This window comes from Buteo buteo, chromosome 7 (assembly GCF_964188355.1).
Source record: "Buteo buteo chromosome 7, bButBut1.hap1.1, whole genome shotgun sequence".
Lineage (NCBI taxonomy): Eukaryota > Metazoa > Chordata > Aves > Accipitriformes > Accipitridae > Buteo > Buteo buteo.
The window spans coordinates 43,581,572-43,604,244 of NC_134177.1; the positions used below are offsets into that span (position 1 = coordinate 43,581,572).

The window sequence follows — 22,673 nt, forward strand, 5'->3', positions numbered from 1 at the left end:
CAATCGGGGTACGGTCTCGGCAAGTGGGGCAGCCACCACGCGTCTCCCCACGCTGCCTGCGCTGGCACCAGGTTGTCACCCCCGCGACACTGGCGTGAGCTCAGGGCAACTGCAGCAGCGTCAGGGCTCGCTGGTGCTGCACATGGGGCCAAAGCAGACGCTATCCTGGGGTGTCACGGTGCTGGGGAGGTAAGAGCCAAGAAAGCCCATTGCTCCCCAGCTGGAGCAGCGCTGTGGTGGCGTGCCCAGCATTCCTGCCACCTCTCCCTTGCCAGCAGAAAGCTCAGGACCCTGCGCAGGCAGGCAGGAGCAGGCAGGCTGCCAGCAGCCGCCTCGCCGCTAATGGCTTTCGGTCTTGGCAGCAGTGCTGCCCGTAGCCTGCCTTTCACGCTTCAGGCGCGGCTGAATTCAGGCACGTTGCAACTCAGCTTGGATCGATGGGAGAATAAATCGGGGTGGTGCAGGAGCCCGTTTGTGGACTGCAGGAGCAGCTGCGTGGGCTCTCCCCTTGCCGCCTGCTGCTGTGCACGAGCGCCGCGCGTTCGTTCCCCGGGGTTATGTTGGTCTGTACCATCACGCGTGGGAACCAGCCAGGCTGCGCTGAGCATCACCCCCCTCCTATAAAACATGATAGAAAAGGATACGATTAACGTGCAGGCGCCAGGGGCTGTGCCCTGGCACGTTGCGCCACGGCTTGGGCGAGGGTCTCGTTTTCTGCTCAGTCCTGCAGAGCCTGACCTGCTATAACCTGCTATAGGAGGATCTATAGGGGCAGGAGGCAGCACAGACACTGTGGGGCTGCGCTATCCTGTAGCTCCGTTGGTCTGATTTCGGGAGGACGATGCCCTGGGCGAGCCTCAGGTGGCTGCGCAGGCAGCGGTGCGGGCGGCTCCCTGGCCCCAGGCAGGACACGTAGAGCAGACGCTGCCCATCCGAGCATACCTGGGCTGCTCTCCCTGTGCCGCTGGCTGTAGCCGCAGCTAGAAAAACCCCCGGGAGTTTCCACCCTGCCAAGCATTTGGATGCTCCTCCACTTCCAACCGAAGCCGAGTGCTGGAGGTCTGCACTGAGCATTACTTATGGATTTACTCATAAATATTTATCACTGCAGGGAAACTCCCATCTCGAAGCTGTACGTCCTCTGGGCTATCAGGGTGGAAGCACAGAGTTTGCCCCATTTCGGAATGGGATGCCTTGGCCTGGGAAGAGGTGCCCAGGCTGGTTTTTGGGCAGCAGGGAGCCTGCTCACCAGGCAGGCAGCTCGCTGTGGGGCAAATGATGGAACGAATCAGTCTCCTGTGACTTCTGTATGCCTCTAGCGTGGCATTAATCGGCAGCCCGATTAGCCCAACTCGTAATTAAATCCTATTGATTAGCTAAATGTCACTTGCACGGAGAGCAGCTGGCAGCAACTGGGATGCAGCAGGGCTGTCGGTCTCCGTAGGATTACAGCCAGGGACGTTGGGGTTGGGTAGAGGAAGGGAAAAGATGAAACTCGGTCTCGGCTGCATCGCCTGTGCCTTGATGCGCAGCGTTGTAAATTGGTCGCGGCAGGAGGACCGGTTGGAGCCGGGGCAGCGTTGCCTGAAGCCAGTGGGAGACTTTGCCCCCATGTATGAGCCCTGTGGTCCTCCTCTGCCTCTCAGCTCTCTCGAAGCAGCTTTCGGCTGGAGGTCCCTCCGTGCAGGAGAAGCAATGGTGCAGGTCACCCTGCGGGTCCCTGGCAGGGGTGAGCTCCCACGGGCGCAGCTTTGTGGGGCAGAGCCATCGGGGCTGCCGTCATGTTAAATTCAGCCCTGTGCCAAACTCATATTGAGTGACACAGGAGGAAGGTAGACGTGACATTAGGAGCCATTTTCCAGGCTCCTGTCACTCCATCTTCCATAGCACATCTATTAAAAAAGCCTTTAATAGCCTCCTCAGGAGGTAATTTAATTGAACTGAATTGATGGGTGAATTACAGAGCTGCCTGTCTTTCTCCATCCATTTTCATGGGAATTCGCTTGCTTGCCTCTGAATTCATTTGCTGTGCAGCATTGGGCAGGTGGGGCACCTCTGCCACGGGAGGCTGGGGAGAGCTTTTGCTTTGCTCGACCGTGAGTGCTCTGTGTGCCTGGATCTGGCAGCCGGATCCCCTCTGGAGCCCGGGGACCAGCCCAGCCCTTTGCTGCCACGTTTGCCCGTGGAGCCGCAGCCGATACCACCACCTTCCTCCCGTCCTCCGTGTCTGCTGCCTTCCTCTTCTGCTGGGCCAGGGACATCACCCGAGAGGCACTGCAGTTAAAGCAGAGCCCTTTCACCTCCATTCGCTGCTGATATTTTTATCCTTTTGGCTCTGCTTTAGAAGCAAAATCCTCTTTGCTGGGCACCATTTGGTCTCCCTTGCCCCGGGGCAGCGTGCTTGTCTCCGAAGCAGAGCCCTCACCAAGGTCAGGAGCAGCTCAGACCCTCAACCGAGTTGTACAAATCAGGGAGGGGTGGGACGGGGGTGTCCTGAGGGGCTGCCTTGGTGCCCTGGGTTAAGCTGGGTGCGTTATTTCATACATGTAAAGTACGGAACCGATTTCCCCAGCATTTCCCTCTTTGATTTGCCCAAATGCAGCCTCGGTGATTACATTTTCATTGCACGCAGCCTTTCCACCAGCAGCCCATAGGAATGCTTTCCTGCCAGGTGGATCCCTGGCAGTGGCATACACTCATTAATCCAGGGCACTGAATACTCTGCTCATCACACAAAGGGTGTGACGAGTCTTTAGCATCACCCAGCCTAGTTTCCATGCCCGGGTTGGAGCCAGGGTTGGATGGGTACCTCTGCAGAGAAACTCTCCTCTGATCCAGGCAGAGGATTGCCTTCAGACAGCCTAGAAATAAATCCTGCAGGGATCCTGCAGCCAGGCTGGAAATAATCCAAGGACTTTTGCGAGGTAGCCATTATCATTTCCACTTAGGACTGGTAAAAAGCAGGTTCCATTTTTCATGCTCCTGCGTTGCTTCTCTACCCCAGGGAGTTCGCTTCCATGAGTTCTGTGCAGTCAGGGCTTTGGGCTGGGTTTGTGCATCACCCTCAGATAATTTTCAGCCCGCTGGTTGTTCAGAAGAGGAGCAGGTTTGTCTCCTCCCTCTGCCCAAAGCAGGATCAACTCCAGAGCATCGCTGTAACAAACGTGATCCGTGTCATCCTTTAAGAACTGTGAGGGTCTTGTAGAAAATCCATCAGGAATGGCCCCAGCGAGTATTTCCTTGTGTTTGTTCTCCGGTACCCCTAGATTTCCCTGCAAACGCCGTGGCAGTCGGCTGGCGACAGCCTCCCACTGGCCTGAAAGCTGTTCTTCCTTCAGCTGTGCCTTAATAACAAAGAGTAGGTAGGTGCTATCACACCCTCTGGAAGTGCTTAAAAGTAACACCACAACAGCAGAGGTGTATGTTTGCTCATAAGCAATTATTAAATGACAAAACCCTGTAATTTTAAACCTCGAAAATCACTGCGCTGATTTACTTAACCTCCAAATTAATTGTGATCGGGGTGTCAGAATCAGCTGCTGGAAGAGCGGAGAGGTGCTTTGTGGCCGATGCCAAGTGCAGGTGAGAAGCCTTCCCGCAGCCCCTCCTCGGCACAAACCGCAGGCGACGGTTGAACACTGAGCGTGCTCGGCTTTTGCTGTGCAGCCCGGATCCTGCACCAACCATATTATCCTTCCCCGATCACGGGAAAACTGTGCAATTACTCCATGGACCGACGACATCCCAGGGAAACGGGCATCGGTAGATGGGCTCAGCGAAGCTACCCTGCCTGCCCAGCGTCTTGCCCTTGTCCTAACTCCTGCTTTTTGCCGTTTCTTCTCCAGGGCCTGAAACCAATGGACCATAATGGTTTGGCCGATCCATACGTCAAATTGCACTTGCTTCCTGGAGCCAGTAAGGTGAGACACCTTTTTTCCTTTCCTTCCCTTCCTGGGGCTGCACCCTGCCGTTTGAAATCAGACCTGGGGGGTTCCCCAGGGAAAAGCTCTTCATCCAGGGGCTGCTGGTTGCTGCAGCCAGACCTCGAGTCTCTTGTCTGGCTCTCACTCAGGCGAGCAGGAGGGAGCAGCGGCAGGAGGTAAGAATTGGGGCTAAATCCATCCTTGCCTCTCCGGTAAACCACTGCCTGGGAGCTGGGTGCCAGCCCTTGACTCCTCGCCCTTGGGAGCAGGGGGTGCAAACGCTGCATTCCAGAAGCCCCTGGGAAGAACCAAGTGAACCAATCTGGAACTATAAACAAAGCAGCTCCTTTTTTTTTTTTCCTTTTTTTTTGCATTTAAAACCCCTCGGATCATAATAAAGCAGAGTATAAATCGTAAGGGAAATATTTCCATCTACTTAGGTTCAGCGCTTGCTGGAGAGAAGAGTAATTAAAGATATTGATGTGTAGTGAGAGCTTGGTGTAACTGATGGGGATGTTGAATTTAAATGCTAAATGTATGTGTTATGAATATTAATTGCACTCTTATTTTACACAGAAGGAAAAACCTTTTGGGGGGAGGTATATTTACTTGTTATGGTTCAGTTGAATTAATTCATAATGTGCAGGGCGGTAGAGGGAGTTTTTAACCACATTTCAAGTTCCGCTGGAAATAGGAGAGCCAGGAGCACTTTCATCAGTGATATTATGTCATTTCCATGTTTTGCAAATGCATTGATTAGCATTTCTGCTGGAGGTGATGGAGACCAGAGAGGTGGGAGGGAAGCTCTGAGCTGAGGGTAGCGTAGGAGCTGCAGATTCTGCAAGCCCAGAGCAGCCGTGGGGGGACCCTCTCCTTGTCCCCACGTCCCTCTGCCTCTGCGGTTGCTCTGTCTCCGTGCCTTCTTTCCAAACAGCACTGCCCGAATCTGCTCTGGGAGAGGTGACCAGATCTGGGGAATCGTGGATGTGTCCTGGGCTGGATGGTTCTGTGCAAGGTCCCCAAGTCCCTCGGGTGTTTCTGTCCCAGTCTTGGGCTCTCAGGCACCTGTGGCACAGCCCAGGCCAAAGACGTGGGAAGCAGGGTTGGATTCGTTCACCTCACGCAGAGGTCTCTACGTGAGCTGGTTACTGACTACTAAGTCACTCCAGATGGGAGATAAAGGTGCTCCCAGAGCTCAGTTCCTCTAATTTAATTTGTGTCCCTTGCCTAGGGCAGCATTAGCTGCTGGGTCATGCCCATCATGTTACCCCCTTGGCTAAACCCACTTTCCTTCGTGACCACCCGGAGCCCCAGCCCCAGGATCAGGCCCCAGCAGGTCTGAGCAGGCAGTGGGTGCCATCAGGGCACTTTCTTCGCCGTCCTTGTCACCCCTCTGCAGGCTTTACGCTCAGCGACAGGCAGCCCGGCCGGCAGCTTCTCCTCCTGCGCTGCAAACCAACTCCTGGCTGAGTGACGTGGAAAGCAATTGGCGTTGCAGGGCTTTAGATGCTGCTGCTAATTGAGTCCCTGCCCCTGCATCCCGGTCGGCTCCTGGAGCGTCGTGCCTTGCTCCGGGGTTATCTTCCTCCTAACCTGGCACTGGGCGTTTTGCAGCTCCTCACCCAGCCTCCGCAGCGCTGCACGGGGCCTGGGAAATGGCTTTGGAAACCTAAAAGAAAGCACAGCACAAAATACAGAGGCTTCGTCTGGCTCTGAGGGATCAAACCCAGAGCAAGCGGCTCCTTTGCACAAAGTGTTTGGGTGAGAGGCTCTGCCGTGGTCCTTGATGGCTCCGTTGCACCGGCAGCTCCTCTGGCTTGTGGCCACGTCTAGTCGATCTGGAAGAGCTTGTGTCTTTGGGGTGCTCTTGGCGGAAAAAGGACGTGCCAACAAGGTGACACCCCCCCCCTCCCCACTTAGCTGCAAGCACAAACTCTTTTCTTCATGCCATGCTTCACATCCCGCTCCCCTTCAGCTCGGGGCTGGTGAACCAAAGATGGGGAATGTAGCAGCTTCCCATAAAGACGCACAAGACAACTTTGAAGTATTGATTTCCTGAGAGTTCCTGATGCCCAGCAGTGGCTGAGGGAGGGATGGAACTTTCTGACTTTACACCTTGTCAGAGGGAAAATTGCTGCTCTCCCAGGCTGTCCCAAGCTGGGGGGTTGATGGAGAAGCCCCATCTGAAGCCTGCAGCCCTTTGCTTCTGCTCTCCTTCTGTCCCCGACAGAAGCGAGCAGCTCAGGGGGTAAGATTAATGGTTAATCCCCCCCGGACCTGGGGGGCGGGGGGCTGCCAGGATGCCCCATCCACGCCAGGGACACAAGCAACTGTGACAGCCCCGCTGTCCCTGGCCTCCCGCTCTGCAAAGCTGTGGTGCTGGAAAGAGTTGCCAGTGCTAACAAAATGCATATTGAGGAAGTTATTTTGAGTCAGGCAGGAATGGGAGCTGTGCTGGGAGCAGGAATGCAAATAAACAGCCTGAACAGCAAATTGGTATTTTTTAATGAACCTGAAAAGACTTTTTTTTTCCCTCTTTCGCTCTCTCCTGCTGCATAAATGAAGTCCCCATCCTCTCTCAGTTCTCTGCCAGGGTTCCCATTTTGCTGGCTGTTTCCAGGATGCGGGATATGGGGTTGGATTGCTTTGCAAATGAGAGAATTGCCGTGTCTCTGCCCCTCTGGTTATTGCTGTGATCGGGGCCACCCCATCGAGGACAGGCCAGCTTATGGCACTGGGGCAGAAGGACAACAGCACCAATTGTCCCTTCATCTCCAAACTGTGCTTCCTTTTCTCCCCTCTCCCTGCCCATCGGTGCCCAAACAATCTCCTGGGGCCGGGTCCCGCTGACCGCCATCTCCTTTGCTTTTCCAGGCGAATAAGCTGAGAACCAAAACGCTGCGCAACACGCTGAACCCCACCTGGAATGAGACGCTCACCTACTACGGCATCACCGACGAGGACATGATCCGCAAGACCCTGCGGTAGGACCCCTGGGGCTGAGCGGGGTGCTGAGCCTGGCGACGGGGGGGAACACGTGTCCTTTCCCCTCAGGGCCACCCCAGGCATCCGTCCCCATCCCAGTGACGATTTTCCAGGAGAGCTCACGGGGACCCCCACACCCCAGCCCCATAGGATGGTCACGGCTGCTCGTAGCAGAGCAGAGTTATTACCCACCAAAGCCTATAGCTTGTGCGCATACCTTGCACGCATCCATCACCCCCGTGGTGACCGACGCTTGATTTACGGGGAGCCTGGGCTGGAAGAGCCGGTGAGGAGCGTGGTCCTGCTTTGTCATTAACTTCATAACTCACTCGCTGGGCTCCTGCCTGCAGAGGTGCTGTTATTTGGTTTTAACCTCTTCATGCCCAGCTCTCGTGGGCACATGTTAAGGCTTTGCGGTCGCGTCTTGCTGAAAAAAATCTCTCTGGGAAAGCTCTGGGTCCCTTTCAAGGCTGAGCTTTTCGGGAGAAAGCCGGAGGCACCTGTGAATTATTGTTAAACTAAATGAAGAGCATTTGTATGTATTTATTGTAGCCTTTTGGTTTAGTTCAGTCTCTGCGCATTCAGCAGCACCTCTCAGGGGCTGGGAGACATTCCATGGGGCTGGAGGTGGGCAGGGGCGCTGTGGTGGGGCCGTGTGGGCTTGGAAGTGCTCCTTTGCAGGGAGGCAGACCCCTGCGAATGCAAAGGTTTTCGTGTCTTGGCCACCATCCCACTGGGGTGAGGGCAGGGAGTGACCTGGAGCCTGCGGACGGATCCTGCCCAGGGAGGGTGCTGGGTGGCCTCGGCTACTCCATCACCACTCTGATCTGGGACCGCTAGGCAGGAGGATTTGCTGTAAGATCTGCTGTCAAACAAAGGAGGATTTTGCATCCTGCTCTGAGGACTCGGGGCTTTGTCAGCTCCATGGCTGGAATCTGACCCTCCTTATTTGCAGATACCCTGGGAGTTTATTATTTTCCCCATGATGAGAGTGCAAGGCTGCCTTATAAAAGGTCCTGCTCAGAGGTGAATTTGGGCAGAGCCTACCTGTTGTCTGCCATGTGCACAGAGATGAGAAATTTAGTGCTGCAGATTATTATTTCACGTGGAAAATATCAGTCATGCTGAAAGTGCTGCAGGCTTGTCGGGCTGGAAAGCCTGTGGTCTATTATTATTATTATTATTATTATTATTATTATTATTAGTGGGTATTTTTTCAATTTTTTCACCCCAGACTTTGAAGTTTTCAGCCTCTTCAAGCATGGAAATCGGTTTGTAGAGAGATGTTTGGCTGAGTTGTTTGCTGAAAGGTGCCAGGGAGCAGAAGGGCTTGTCCCCCACCTTTTCGGGGCCCTGGTAGCTGCTTCCCCCTGGGGAAAGGCTGCACTCGCCTGCTCCCAGGAGGCAGTAGGGAGATGTGGGATGCTCAGTGGCAGGGTGACACGCAGAAACATGCGCGTGGGCCGGGCCGGATTTGCCCTTTTCCCCACAGAAATCCCTCGTTAGCACATCCCTGCTCCTGCCTGCCAGCCTGGGTGCTGTGGGTGCTTTGCGGGGAGCCAAGCGTGGCCACGGGCTCCCGCAGGGCTCAGCACACGGGGCTCCTTGTGCCCCCTCCGAAACTAAACCCCATGCAGGGACCCCTGTATCCCACTTGCAGGACCTCGGGGTGATGCGCAGGGACCCCTCGCTCCATGGGGGGACATGCCTGACCGGAGACAGCGTTTCTGTCTTGGGACCTCCACAGGGAGCCCGGGAGATTGCTGGCAAGGTCGGTTAACGGCCAGTTACCCAAAGTAGCTCTAAAGAGCCCCTTTTCCAGGGAGGCAAGGGAAGCCTCGGACTTGCCTGCGGTATAGTTGCCCTGCGCGAGTTCCCAGCCTGGCGCTCTGCGGGGAGCGAAACTCCCTGCGAAGCCTCATCTGCTCACGCAGCGTCCCCAGGGTTTGGCATCTCCTCGTGCCGTCAGAGCCATCCATCTCGTGCCTTCGCGCCCATCAGAGCTGCCTCTTCGCAGGGACGTTCCCAGGCTCTGCACGAAGACTGAGCTTTGCAGCTGAGGTTTCCTTGCTGGCAGCTGACCCTGGTGAATTAAGTGATAATTAAAGATCAAAATCCTCTCCGTATGGAGAGAAATATCCAAGCGCAATTCTGACTCATCGGCATTTGCAGCTAGCTGATGGGGTTTGCTGGAGCCTGTCACCATGGAGGTGGCGAGCCCCACGATGACATTGCCACGAGGGCAGCCGGTGGCCGGGAGCGCCACGGGGGCCACACAAATCCCCCCCCCACCTTGCCTCCAAGCATAGTACCGGGATCTGGCACTGCATCCAGATGGAGCAGGCTCCATCCTGCAGGATTTAGCACAGCCCGGTCCCAGCTGGCAGCACAGCGGCATGGGACCCCCCAGCCCCATCGCCCTGGCACTAATGAGGTTCAAGATTTGGGCACCTCAGCAGCACCCATCCCTGTGTGCAGTCTTTTCCTGCGTGGGGCAGAAAGGGGAATTGCATCCCTGGTGTTACCATGGCAGTCGGCGCACCAAAGGTGACCTAAAAGCCAGCGAACTCTGGGCTGGGTGTTATGGTTTTTTAGAGGGGCTCAGGGGGCTCCGCCATCTCCCTGGGAAGTTTGTGAGAGCAGAAAAGTGGAGAAGTTTGTGAAGTGGAGCTTGCTGTTGGGCTGGGGCTTGTGGCTTTGGTTTTGTTGGAAATGACTCCAGAGAAGAATTAAAGAAACAAACTTTTAGGTGGAGAAGGTTTCCCAGCTGGCACCTCTGCTACGGGGCTGTCGCCTGTCGTGTGGGCCATCTCCTGCCCCGGCTGTGGTGGGTCTTCCCGGGGTGGGGTTCAGCCTCTTCTCTTGTGTAGACCCCCAAAAATTTCCTAGTCAGGACTCTGATCCCTTTAAAAAGTGCCCCACACGTAGATGGGTGTGTAAAGCTTCAGATGAAATCACATTTCTTAGTCCCATCTCTGAAACCAGCGTACTGCAGGATGGGTGCTGGGACACCTCGGTGGCCCCGTGTCCTTCCCTGCGCCCGGTGCTCCTTCCCGTGCCGAGCTTCGGCCGCCAGCACAAACGGCCACTGCTGGGCGCATGCTTAGCTGCTCTGCCCAACGGGTTTGGCAGAATTTCAGGTGGGAACTCAAACTCTTGCCGATGGCCCAAGAAATTCCTCTGCTAAAACAAAGCTTCTGAGCATCGTGGCTCCGTTTCTTCTCTTGCATGGAGGAGTCAAAGCCTAAAGTTCAAGTGCTCTTCGTTTTCCTTCAAAGCAATTCCCCAGCCCCCTTTTTCCTTTTCTCCATCTTCATGGTTGGAGATACTGGCAAAGGAGATTTTATTTATCCTGAGCCAGGTTTAGATGAGACTTCATGCAAACCAGCCACAAGGTAGAAAAATCCATCTTTTATTTTAATTCCTTGCTTGGATTTTCGTCTTTTCAAACACTGGGTATTTAATCAAGTAGAAGGGTGCAAGGGTGGGAAATGTTGCACCTTCTCATTTAGATACCCACTGAATTGTGTCCTCGCTGCCTGGCTGGGGAGGGATCTTTGGTTTATATGAGGAGGGATGGATGGGCTGGGCTCCCTGGTGGCTGAGGCTCACCAAGGATTTTTTATTTTGGTGTGGGTTGAGCTGTTTCTCCTCTGTGAGCCTCTCCATAAGACCAGTGGCAATGGCCCTTCACCCTCCCGGCGCCGCTTCCCGCAGGAAGCATCTCCCATGCCATGTATTGTCCTGCCTTCAGTGCTTCGCTTTACCTGTCCATCATCTCAGCAAAATATCTCCTTCTCTGCCAGGAAAAGCCGACTTCAAAGCTGCGGGGACGCTGGCTTTCCTTGCGCTAATCAGGCGAGGTTCCTGCAAGGCGGCTGTTGGTAGTTGAAAGAGCATGAGTGATGTTCCCCTCGGTCTGGGAGGTGATTGTTCCCCGGGTGCCTCCTTGGTGCTGAGATTCACGGAGGGGCAGGGAACGCGATTGCAAAGTCTCTTTAATGTAAAAATAACGGCGGAGATCAAAGCTGCTGCCAACCTTCGCCTCCCTGCTGCCTGGGGAGCGTGTGATGCAGCGGAAAAGGTGGAAAAAGCACCAAAAAATCTTCCTTGCCCACCTGGGCTTGTGGTGGGACGTGTCCAGCATGGGTTGGTGGGTCGGTGTTGGCACGGGGCACTCTGCCAGTGCCTGCAGCCCTCCTGCAGGAACGAGTGGCATTCACCTCGTTGCAGGGGCTGGAGTAGGGGTATCCTCTGCCTCCTGGAGCACGGAGTGACGGATCCCCTCTTGCCCAAGACCCCCAGCCCCACGCTGTGCTCCAACAGGCAGCCCCTCATCCCCCTGCTGCCTCATCCGAGCTGGTCGAGTGACTTTGCTGTGACAGACCCAAGCCCCGGGAGCCCTTGTGGTTCTCCTCCACAGGCAGGGCCACCCCCAGGGGAGAAGGAGAGGTGAAGGCAGCCCAGCTAATTGCGCTGGCGAGCAGGATTTTGTTAATGAATCAACCCCCTCAAAAAAACAGCAGATACTTCAGATTTCATGAAACACAGCAGGTGGGAGGATCTTGAAAGGTCTCATCCATTCATTGAATTAAATATCCTTGAGTCTAGCCCAAGGCTTAATAGCAGTGAAACCACCCACCATCCTGAGAGAAGGCAAATTCAGAGCAGCTTGAAAGATGCTGGACTCGGAGGGCTGGGATGGCTGGGCTTGGGAGCAGGTTCCCTGTCAGCACCAGGGGTAAATCCCACCCTGCAGTCCCCTCTCCCAGTCCCCGTCCGCAGTCTGAGCGCAGCCGTGCTGCAGCAGCTCGGCTGCGGTCTCCGGTGGTGGGAAGCCGGGGTGCGTGTCGGGGGCAGGCAGAGAAATGCTGCAGGGAAATTGGAATAGGCAGAATACAATCGCCTACATTAAAATAATACATGTAATATGCAATAAATAGATTGTATTCATAATAAATACCAGAGCTGGCCAGATATTGAATACAATTATTCATATCCAGATATATTGGCGAAGTGATGCATTATTCATATGATACTCGGCTGGCCCACGAATGCCAGGAATTCTTTGTTTAATCATGTGTTTGACAAACATCATGACTCATTAAATACATTATTCAGAAAATAGTATTTGATCAGGTCTGATAGGCACACTGCAGACACTTAGAGATTTGGGGTCCCAAATTGCTTTACTCCAGAAGCGCTGAATGAGGTTTGCTCCGGAACTGCAGGCACACTCATAATTTCATCTAACTTCTACTGTGGTTTCTGCGCTCAGACTTTGAGGCGTTTTGTGATGGAGCCCAGCACTGAATCCTCCTTTTAGTTTTAGGAGAGCTGGACAGTCCCAGGACACTGCTCTTTTCTGTTTTCTCTCCTTGCCAGGCGTTGCCTGTCCTTAAGCCAAGCAGGCATCACCTGTGCATCTGCTCCTCCATCAAGAGCCCAAGTTGCTATAGGGACCATAAGGGATCTTAGATACAGGAGATGCGTCTTCAGGCTCCGCTACCTATTACGTGCATGTGCATTGTGGAAAAGGGGCCTCGTTGACCCCCGTTCTCCCCTTTCCACAATGGGAAAGAGGCCAGAGGAAGGCGTGTGCGAGCAGAAGTCGTGAGTCAGCCGAGCGGGGTTGCTTGAGCTGTGCGGTGAGTCAGGACTGTAACCCAGGAGCCCGGGCTGAGTAGGAGGGAGAATAAGTTTAATGAGCAGTGATTGTTCACTTGCTGCTTAGTTTTCTTCCAAGGTGGTTTTTCACAGCCCTTGACTTAAAGATCAGGACCCCTCAGTGGAAGTTGTCAAATCAAAAGCTGAGCTCGAGGGATTGGTTTTAATAAAGAGAGGCGAGAGAGGGGTGATGTTCGAGTTAAAGGGCTCAGGGTGGCAGGTGAACGTGGCTGCCAGAAGCGTCTCCTGCTGTTTGTCATGGAGCTGATTTTCCAACCCAAGGCAGAAAAATTCCATCACATCGATTTCTTGTAATAAAATTCAAGCTGGTGTAATTGCATTACGCCTGCTTCCAAAGGGAGGGCTGGGGCCGGAGCTGCCTTCTCATCTGACTCACGCCCGCTGCCTTCACTTATGGGGCCGGTGCACTGCCAGCCTGCCCGAGTTAAAAATACTGTCCCGGTGAAGAGGAACCGCAGAGAGCCAGGGGGACTGGCGTTCGCGAGCCGAGTCGGAGCGACTGGGAGGGCTGACACGAAACTCTGCGTCTGAACCACCTCTGGTCATCACACACAGATGGGCACAAAATGCGGGGACTCACCTGAGAGGTTGCCAGAGATGCCGGAGGGAAAAACGGGGCTGGGAGAGACCTGGCGGTGTCTCCGGCTCCGTCGTGCTGCTTTGGAGACGGTGGCAGTTCCCAGGTCTTGCAGATGTGCCAAAAACTGCCTCCGAAGGGACCCGCTTCTGCACAAACACCGTAACTAGCATGGGATGTCAGCAGGGACAAAGAAGACGGCCATCGCCCCAGCGCTGCACCAGGCTGTGCTGCTTCCATCACGCAGCACCCGGGGGTGTTCCCCGGGGCGCAGTCGGTCCCACGGGACAAAGGGGACGTGAGTTCTGTGGCAGGTGGGGGCTTGTGGACCCCGACACTGCCCTGATTTGTCACCTTTCTCCTTTGGGGAAGGGTTTGCCCTTCGGTGGGCTGCAGCTCGGGCAGATGTGGTTCGGTTACTGAGCTGTGCGGTGCGGGGAGGGCAGGAGCCGTCCCTGGGGGGGGTACGCAGGGGCTTGCAGCTGCCTGGGGCTGAGCTGAAGGTCTCTGAGCAGTGGCACACTGCACAGGAGCTGGCATTCTCCGAGCCGCTTGCTAAGGTGGGAGCAAGGGGCTTCCCATGTCCCCGTGGGCTGTGAAACGGGGCTCTCCAGCCTCTCCCAGTGCGACACTGGAGATGGTGTCCCTGCCACCACCACTGAAGTTTTCCAGCTGTTTCCAGCTTCTGCCCATCCTGGATGGTTCTGGGGCTTCACAGCAAGTAAGACATTGCATTCAGTAGCTTGTTGTGCTTCTGGGGCATATCTAGACATTGTCGGGGGAAGATCTTGTTACTCATGTTCGTAAGAGGTAAAACCGGCACCAAACCCTGCCTCCCCCGAGCGTGCAGGAGACGGCACTGCTCTGCAATTGCCGGCTGTAAAAATAGACCCCTGGCTGTCAGCTCCTTGTGAGGGCCACGCTCCTCTCCTCTTCAGCGCAGCTTTTGTAACTGTGCGCTCGCTTTCCCTCCCCAGAGCTTTGGCCAGATGGGTGTGGGGTTGCGCACGCCTGGCAAGTGCCGCTTCTTGTCTGGAGCTGCCGCTGCTCCTTTTTCGGTTTTGTTCTTTAAAAGAGAGGCGAGAGGAGGAATAGAAATAGGAAATATTGTGGCTGCGTTTAAGATTCTCTTTGAGGATTTTACTGTTGTGGTGGGGTGGTTTTGTTCGCGGGTATCTATAGTAACGCTGCATCCAGCTATGGTTTTCTGGAGAGCAGCATTCCCTGTCTTCCTGCTTGTATTATTTTTTTCCAAACCCCCTTCGTCTGCCACTCCCCAGCCCTGACAGTCCTTGTGCTGTGTGACTGAGCCGTCCCTGTGGCTCCCTCGTTGCCTTTTTATTCGCTTGTGAGCATGAGGGTGGTCAAACCATCCATGGACAAGCCATCCATGGATAAATCATCCATGGATAAACCATTCGTGGATTAACAGTCCAGGTGCTGTGCAGGCCAGAGGTGGGGTGTGCGATTAGTTACTCTGAGGCAGGATCCCAGAGCACTATTTGTGTCTTTTTAATTACTTTTACCCCTTCCTGAGTAGGTTCTGTTTGTCAAAACTTGGCAAGGCGGAGCACGGTCCCTGGAGGCAGAGATGCTGCCCATGAGAAAAGGGCACCAATAGGAGCGGGTGAAAGAGAGAAAAAATCAGGCAGCAAAAGGATGAGAAGACACTGTAGGAAAATTTAAAAAAAGGGGAGAAAGGAGACAAAGGAAGGGAAAAGCCCTTCCTCTATGGATGGGGAGCCCAGCCGGTCCCTGTGTGGCTCCAGTGTGGGTGCGGGATGCTCCCTTCAGAGGGGAACGGGACGGCTTTCCTTGTCCCCAGCTCCAGGCAGTGCTGCTGGGAGACAACTAGTCCATCACAAGGCAGCCACCACCCTCCTGGCCCCCTCTCTGGGATTTTAGGAGCTGCGAGCAGAGGCTCCCCACAAGCGCTAACTTTACTCTTCTGTCATCTCTTCTGACGCCCAGAGCGGGCTGGGAAGCAGCAGAGAAATGACTCATTAGCTGCCAGCTCAGGGAAAGGCATTTATAGCTTTCACACGGAAAACAGCTTTCGCTCAGCATTGCCGTCACTGCCCTCGGACGCCGGCTGCCGGGATGCAGGGGTGCATCCCGGGACCCAGCCCTGCGCAGGACCCCGACAGGGCTGGGAGAGCTTCACTTGGCCGAGGTGTAATGCCTTTCGCAGACGGGGTCTGCAAATCCTTCCTGGTCTTGTCGGCGTGGTGGGAGAGGAGGTAGAAGACCCCCTCCATGTCCCAGACAGGGCAGCCAGGTCCCCAGCACCAGGAGACATGCCATGCTCGGAAAAGTGCCTGAGCTCCTTGGGTGGGGAGGGAAGGAGCCCTCAGGGAGGCACGCTTCTGCCGGCCGTGCAGTCCGAGAGTGGGTTTGGGAAGAGCCTCCCGCGCCGGGCAGGATGCAGCTGGGCTGGTGGCGGCTCAGAATAGTTTTGCTTTAGTCACTGATGACTTTGATGTTTTAATGGAAGAGCCATTAGAACGCTTGAGGCCCCAGGTTGCTCTTCCGACAGTGCCTGGGCTGGGGTGTGTGTTAGACACAGCCACTGCGGCACTGCAGGGTTGTGATGTTCAGGGTTCGGGAGCATCTTCCCTGGAGGGACCCCGATCTCGGGGGGGTGACAGCCATCCCGAGGGGTGCAGGAGCCCTGGCCAGGATGGGGTCTGAGCAGGAGAGATAGCCATGGTGGCTGTGGGGCCCAGCTGGGACGTGCAGGTAGCTCCATGTGGGTGGCTGTGTGATGGAGCTGGGAGAGATGGTGTAGCTCAGCCTCCACCTCCCGCATCCCTCTGCTTCCCTAAACCTGGCCCGTCCTCCATCCCGGCACCCTCGGGACTCGGCTGCAGAGGTAAACCAGACCAAGATATTGGGTGTCACATTTAAACATCACGAGCTGCCCTCTCCGGGCTGTAGCAGCAGATTGATGCCCTCCACCTGCCTGTGAAGGAGGTACCCAGTCACCGGCCTGGGGAACGGTGGCCTCGAAGTCATCCCCTTGCTGGGGGGACTTGCAGTGCGATGGGGCAGCCCCTTCCCTCGTGCCATCGCCTCCCCTCTCCCCGGTGGTCCTGCTCACCTTGTGCTTGTTGCAGGATCTCGGTCTGCGATGAGGACAAGTTCCGCCACAATGAGTTCATTGGGGAGACGCGGATCCCGCTGAAGAAACTGAAGCCCAACCAGACCAAAAACTTCAACATCTGCCTGGAGAAGCAGCTGCCGGTGAGTGGGGGGTTCAGAGCAGCATCCCTCACCGTGGGCCCATGGATACAGCACCTTCTCCCTGCAGCATGTAGGAGCGTGGGGTAGTTTGACCCCTCGAATGTGATCAGGGATGGGGAGAGCATCCCTTGCGCCAGGGAGGTGGGTGTCCAACCGCAGCTGTGTCCCGGAGCAGCCTCCCGACTGGGTGCCTTCCCTCCCCCAGATAGATAAAACAGAGGATAAATCGCTGGAGGAGCGCGGTCGGATCCTCATCTCCCTCAAGTACAGCTCGCAGAAGCAGGCGTTGCTGGTGGGCATCATCCGCTGCGCCCACCTGGCCGCCATGGACGCCAACGGCTACTCCGACCCCTACGTCAAAACGTGAGTGCTGCTCTGGGGCTGCGCCGGGCTGGGCAAGAGGCTGCCGCTGCCAGCCCTCCGTGAAGCCGTGCTGTCCCCTCTTGCCTCTCCCTGCAGTGGAAATTAATTGATCTCATTAGGAGATGCAAATGAGGGCGTCACGGCGGCAGCTCGTATTCGCCTGGAGTGTGTTATTCCCCGGTGATTATTTTACAGCACTTCAGAGTAATGGGGGTGCAGGATCTGCCCGGTGGTGCGTGGCCGTGCCCGCCCTACACTGGGGCATCGCGTCGTCCCCGCCGGTTCGGCAGCAGTGCCGGTGAACCGGTGCCCCACTGCCAGGCTCCGCGCTGCATGTTGGCACTGCCCTTGCTCGGGAGAGGGTCTGCGGCAAGGACGCAGCCCTGGGGACAGAATTGGTGGCCCAAAGCAGACAGGTATGGTCTGGTTTTGCTGATGGCATAGCCCCAGCCCGGCGGCTTGTGGGTCTCATCCGGCAGCACAGGGTTGGGTATCCCCCAAGCAGGACGGTGCCTGTGCCCGACGGTCCTGAACCTTGCTCAGCACCTGCAGGCACCTTTGCTTTCCTTCCCAGCAATACCCCCAGCCTTTTCGCTCTTGAAGCCCACACCATCCCCTCCCAGGACGCAGGGGACGGGCAATTAATCGTCCCCTTCCCCAGGTCCCAAGGGAGAGAAGGCTCCCAGCCCAGCTCCCAGCCCAGCTCCCAGCCCAGCAGCGGGGCCACCACCCCGCGCTTTGGAAAGACTCTAATTACAACATGTGTGTAATTAGGTCAGACAGCACTTTAATCGCAACCCGTGGCTCCGGTGGCTCCAGGGCCCGGTTAACAGAGCCGAGGGCACATTTACAGGTCCCACTGACACTTTGCAATGTAAATGACTGGGAGTACCTTCCTTTTGAAAAATACCAGCAATATTAAAAAAAAAAAAAAAGCCATTAAAATGACTGTAATGGGCTGCTGTGACTCAGCCTCATCCAAGTGATTCAGGGAAGTCGGTGTCATCCAGGGGCTACTAAGGGATACTGAGGAAGGTGATGGTTTGCTGACGCAGAGCCAGGCTGGCGCAGGGCCCTGCATTGCCGCAGCTCCTGTTTTTTTGGGTAGATGGCATTTTTTCAAACTTACTCTCTGCAAAGCAGAGAAGGAAGCCCCCCCTGTGCCCATCCCGTGTCCCTGTCCCCAGTGTGCTGACCCAAACTTTGGCACTTTTGGGGATGATATTTGTTAAGGCAGAGCTACTGGGATAAACTGTGCCTGGCGCTTGGGAGGCCGGTAATGGAGTTTATCGGCAGCACACTTTCACCTTCCGATTTAATTGTTCTTTAGGAGTGGAGGTGTTTGCATAAAAATCCACTCGTGCTTTTTTAAATGTTCATCGGAGGCTGTGCCACTGAGGTAACAACTGTTGTTGTACAGAGTTGTTTTGTAGGTGCCCCTTGTGCTATCTGCAGTAGATTGTATCTGCAGGGCTTGAATCAAAGCAGATAGACAAAGTGATGATTCTCGGTACAAGCCCTAATTTTTTAATTATGAGCAAGATCTGGAAAGTGTAACAAGAAAGCAGAACTGATGTTTAAAGGAGCAGCACCAATACAAAACCACAATGAATTTACTTTGGCCTGGCCCAGATTTTGGACGCCCTCTCTGCTTGATGACACTTTAATCTTGTTTGCTTCTCAGCCCTGCTGCTGCGCTGCAAAATATCTGCAGGAAACAGCGGGGCATGAAACTGCAGTGGCTGCACTTGCTCCTGTTCCCTCTTACAAACCTGCGTGTGGTTTCTGTCTCCTGGCAAGGCTCTGGATGAGCAGACCGGTCGCAGGGTCCCAAGTCTGGACTGGTTCTGGACTGGGAGCGTTTGACTTTGCGAGCTGGGAACATGTGTGCGGTGCCAGTGTCCCCTAGGGACTGGAGATGGGATAATCGGTGCTCTCTGATGGCAGCCGGCGGCTCGTCTTGTGCTAACGTGGGGAAATGCTGCTTCTTTCCAGCCATCTCCAGCATTTTGGCAGAGGAGGGGAAGAGGGAGCTGCAGGTTTGGGGGCCTGGGCAGCCCTACCTGCCTTCCTTGCTGGGAGGGGGTACGGGACCTGTGTGCGACGATGCTGCCTTGGTTTCGTTGCAGTTACTTGAAGCCAGATGAGGACAAGAAATCAAAGCATAAGACGGCGGTGAAGAAGAAGACGCTGAACCCTGAGTTCAATGAGGTGAGGCATCAGGGTTGAGTTCCCTGTGGGTGGCAAAGGGCAACAGCCTGAGGAGGAGGATGGACAGCCCCAGCCGCCTCCCAGGGGTCCCAGCCCCTGCATAAACCCGGCACGGGTTCGTTCTGACTCTGTCTCTGCTCCCCAACAGGAGTTTTGCTATGAGATAAAGCATGGCGACCTGGCGAAAAAGACCTTGGAAGTCACAGTGTGGGACTATGATATCGGGAAATCAAACGATTTCATAGGTGAGTGGGGCATGCCAGAAAGTCTCTTTGACCTCTTTTTTTGTTTTTTTATCTTCACCTTCTGTGCCTCTTCTTCTTTCATCTGCTGCTGTTCTGTACTTCTCCAGCCTCCCGGTTTGTTCTCCATCCCCACGTTCATTCTTGCTGGGTTTCTGTTCTGCTTTTATCCTTCTCCTGCACCTGAGCCTCCTCTCCGCAGCCAGCCCCGCTGCTCCTCACTTCAGACATCCCCCGCGCAAGGAGCACCCGAACAGGGAGAAGATGTGTCTTCCTCTCCCCTTCTGTTTTCAGATCTTCTGAAGAAAAAGCAGGTTTAACAGGGAGGTTTCATTTATCCCTGTTGGATGTCTAGGCTTGTTGTGATTTTGTTACTGGTCACTGTGATTTATTGTTAACAAGTGCCCAGTATCTCTGACGGCCGCTGCAACTGCAATGAGTCTCCCGTCCTCAGCACAAGAACAAGCTGCCCGGGGCAGGTCCCGGACCTCAACCGTGAGGGGCCGGGGAAGCCAGGCTGCGATTGCCCGGGTGTCACATCAGGTCGTGGCATTAAATGCCGTGAGAGCGGCTGCATGACCTGGCTCCGTCCAGTGTCCCCCAGCATCCCTCGGCATCCCGTGCAGGGCTGATGCTCACCCCACACCTCTCCCTCTCTCTGTCTTTCTCTCAAGGTGGAGTCGTGTTAGGAATTAATGCCAAAGGCGAGCGGCTGAAGCACTGGTTCGACTGCCTGAAAAACAAGGACAAGAAAATCGAGCGCTGGCACACGCTAACGAACGAGCTGCCGGGGGCTGTCCTCAGCGACTGAGCGCCACGGGACCGCTCCCCGGGTGGGCACAGCTCTGCCGGCCACAGCCTTTGGACTTCTCTCGTTTACGGCTTTGGATACGGGGGATCGTGGTATCGGGGCAGCCGGGAGAGTGGGACAGCCCGTGCCACGGCCTGGCTGCAGGGAAACCCTTCCCAGGGAACAAGGCAGCGGCGGTTTGCTCTGCTCAGCAGGTCCCGTCCCCCTAAGGCTTTTCCAAAATGCCTCTTCGCACCCCGACACACTCTCACACACACTCACGAGCATGCACATGCATGCGCACACACGCACGTGTGCACATGCACACGGACACCACACGCCTGCATGCACTGCAGTTCTGACTCCTAACTCTTTGCTATACTGAATTACCTTCTCGCTGCCTTGCAATTCAGTGGCAAAAATGAATGCATCAGTCTCCGTTCGTGTATCTAATATGAGCAAAAGGCGTCACTAAAACCCGGACCTATTTTCTCAAGGCAATTGTGCCATATTTCTGGTGGTTTGTCAGTCTCTGTGGTTTGGGCCTAAACAGTCTTTTATGCATTTAAAGCTCCTCTGTTGGAATGATTGTGTCCCCTGATAACCTAGGAAGACTGTTTGCTTTTCTTCCAGAAATGTTGTGCTCGTCCTCTCCAGTAACCCATGTAAAGTTAGCCAGCAAGCTGAAAGCGCTGTGCAGACCACGGCTTCTCTCTCGCGGTCCCCGGGATCGGACAGCTTCACGTTTGCAGAAGTGGGGGGCAAAATAAAAAGCTCAGCAAAGCCACCGGCCGTTCCTGCTTCCCAGGACCGGCAGCAAAGTCTCGCGCTGCCTGCCCAGCAGCTGTTCTCCTAATGAAACCATGCCTTCCCGCCCGGAGCCACACAGCCAGGCTTCAGCATGGCTATTTTTTCCAGCAAAGCCAGCTTTCAGGCTAAATTTTTCTATCGCTTTTCCAATTCATGCCATTACCTAAAACCCAACCGAGGCGCTTTATGCTGTGAGCTGGTGGCGTGCGGCAAGCTGAGCCACGGGACCGAGACGGCATCGTGTTTGCAGAGATGCTCAGCTCCGGCATGGCCATCAGGTTGGTCCATTTTCTGCCTCGGACAGCATCCAAACCAAATTTCTGTGTCCAGCGCAGTAATAATATGATAATATTATAATAATAATAATCCCAGCTCTCATCCTTTGTGACCCACCCTGGCCAGTCTCTGCATCCTCATCCCACAGGGTGCCAGCTCTTGTGCAAACATGATGAAGTCGTGTTTGCCCAAGAGCCGGCGCTCGGTGGGATGAGCTAAAACTTTCTGCGAAATGCTGCACCTTGCCAGAAATTTTTGAAGCCTTTAAACAGTGATTTCTTAGGAAGAGCTGCTGTTTCCCCATCGGTCTCAATTACTACAGCTTCTGAGCCCTGTAGCTGTGTATGCGTGCGTGCGTGTGTGTTGCCGACTTCTTTTTTTTGGAAAGCAATCAGATCTCTGGAAACCTACATTTACTTTTCAAAGTGACGATCGTGTTACACCTTGTTTGATATGGGGGGAAATGAAAAAACAATGTTCTTAGGGGCTTTTTTTAATAACTTAATATTTGTAATGCATTCTACAGATATGCATGGATTTTATTTGAATGCCAGCAGCGTGTCAAGTAGGATGTTCCCGGTAATCCTCTCTGTCTGTCACTGGTCCAGCACCTTAAAAACTGGTTTGGGTCTGAGCTTCCAGGAGAGCTACAGGCATGCCGGATCGGCTGTGCCTCCCTTTCCTTGCAAAGTTACTTTCAATCCACCGTTTGTTTAAGCACATCTTGCCATGAAACTGGTTATGCCTGAGGTGGAGTAGGACATGATGTGTGGGGGTTCCTTCACTTTGTATCCCAGTCTTTTCTAAGCGGACGGTCTGTCCGTCATCCCAGCTGCATGCAGAGTGGTGGTCGTCATGCCAGGCCTCGTGAAATGTTTGATACCGATGTTTTGCTACCATGTGAAGGCTGCAGAAACTGTCCTTACCTGCATCCTAAAAGACTTTTGTATTTCAGTATTATCTATCTGTGTACTTTTTGTCAGATTTGTTAATATTTATAACGAGACCCCAAAATAAAAAGGGAAAAAAAAAAAAAAAAAGGTCGATGCCAGCGGTGCAGCTTTTGAATCTCCCCGCATCGGTGCCACGGTGCATGAGCTCGGCGCGTCACAGCACTTCTCGGAGATAAAGAGCTGGGGCCCGGCAAGGACTTGGGGAGCAGGAGAAGGTTTTAAACCAGAGCATTGGGTGCTGCTTGGCTTTATTCTCCACTTTCCCATCTCTTGCTGCTGCTGCAAAAAAAAACCAAAAAAACAGCACTGTAACTGTGCTGGCTCCACGTCCCCTGCTTTCACCGGGGACCCCACTCCATGTCAGCAGGGTGCTGCGAGGTTGCACAGGGACTGTAAGCACCGGCAGTGGAGGGTGGGAGGGAGATTGGTCAAGGGAGGATTAAACAAAAAAAAAAAAAAAAAAAAAAAAAAAAAAAAAGTCTCTGGGTTTTCTGAAGTTTCCATTAACTTCACATCACTTAAGGCACTGTTCAGTAGCATTAGCAGAAGGGCATTAGAGATGCCCTGTGCGGTGGCCAGGGCAGTCTCTGCAAGGATTTTTGCCCCCTCGGA

General features: G+C 54.6%; 1 protein-coding gene across 1 annotated transcript in view; it reads left to right on the plus strand.

Moving 5' to 3' along the window:
• The window catches only part of DOC2B (double C2 domain beta), a 37,735-nt gene extending 15,768 nt beyond the window's left edge, over window positions 1–21,967 (plus strand). Inside the window, exons 4-10 of the mRNA XM_075032894.1 lie at window positions 3,846–3,920; window positions 6,798–6,907; window positions 16,290–16,416; window positions 16,622–16,779; window positions 18,909–18,990; window positions 19,139–19,235; window positions 19,907–21,967. Coding sequence (XP_074888995.1) covers window positions 3,846–3,920; window positions 6,798–6,907; window positions 16,290–16,416; window positions 16,622–16,779; window positions 18,909–18,990; window positions 19,139–19,235; window positions 19,907–20,043 — 786 coding nt within the window. The 3' untranslated portion in view covers window positions 20,044–21,967. The remainder of the gene's footprint in view (window positions 1–3,845; window positions 3,921–6,797; window positions 6,908–16,289; window positions 16,417–16,621; window positions 16,780–18,908; window positions 18,991–19,138; window positions 19,236–19,906) is intronic.
• Window positions 21,968–22,673: the final 706 nt, after the last annotated feature.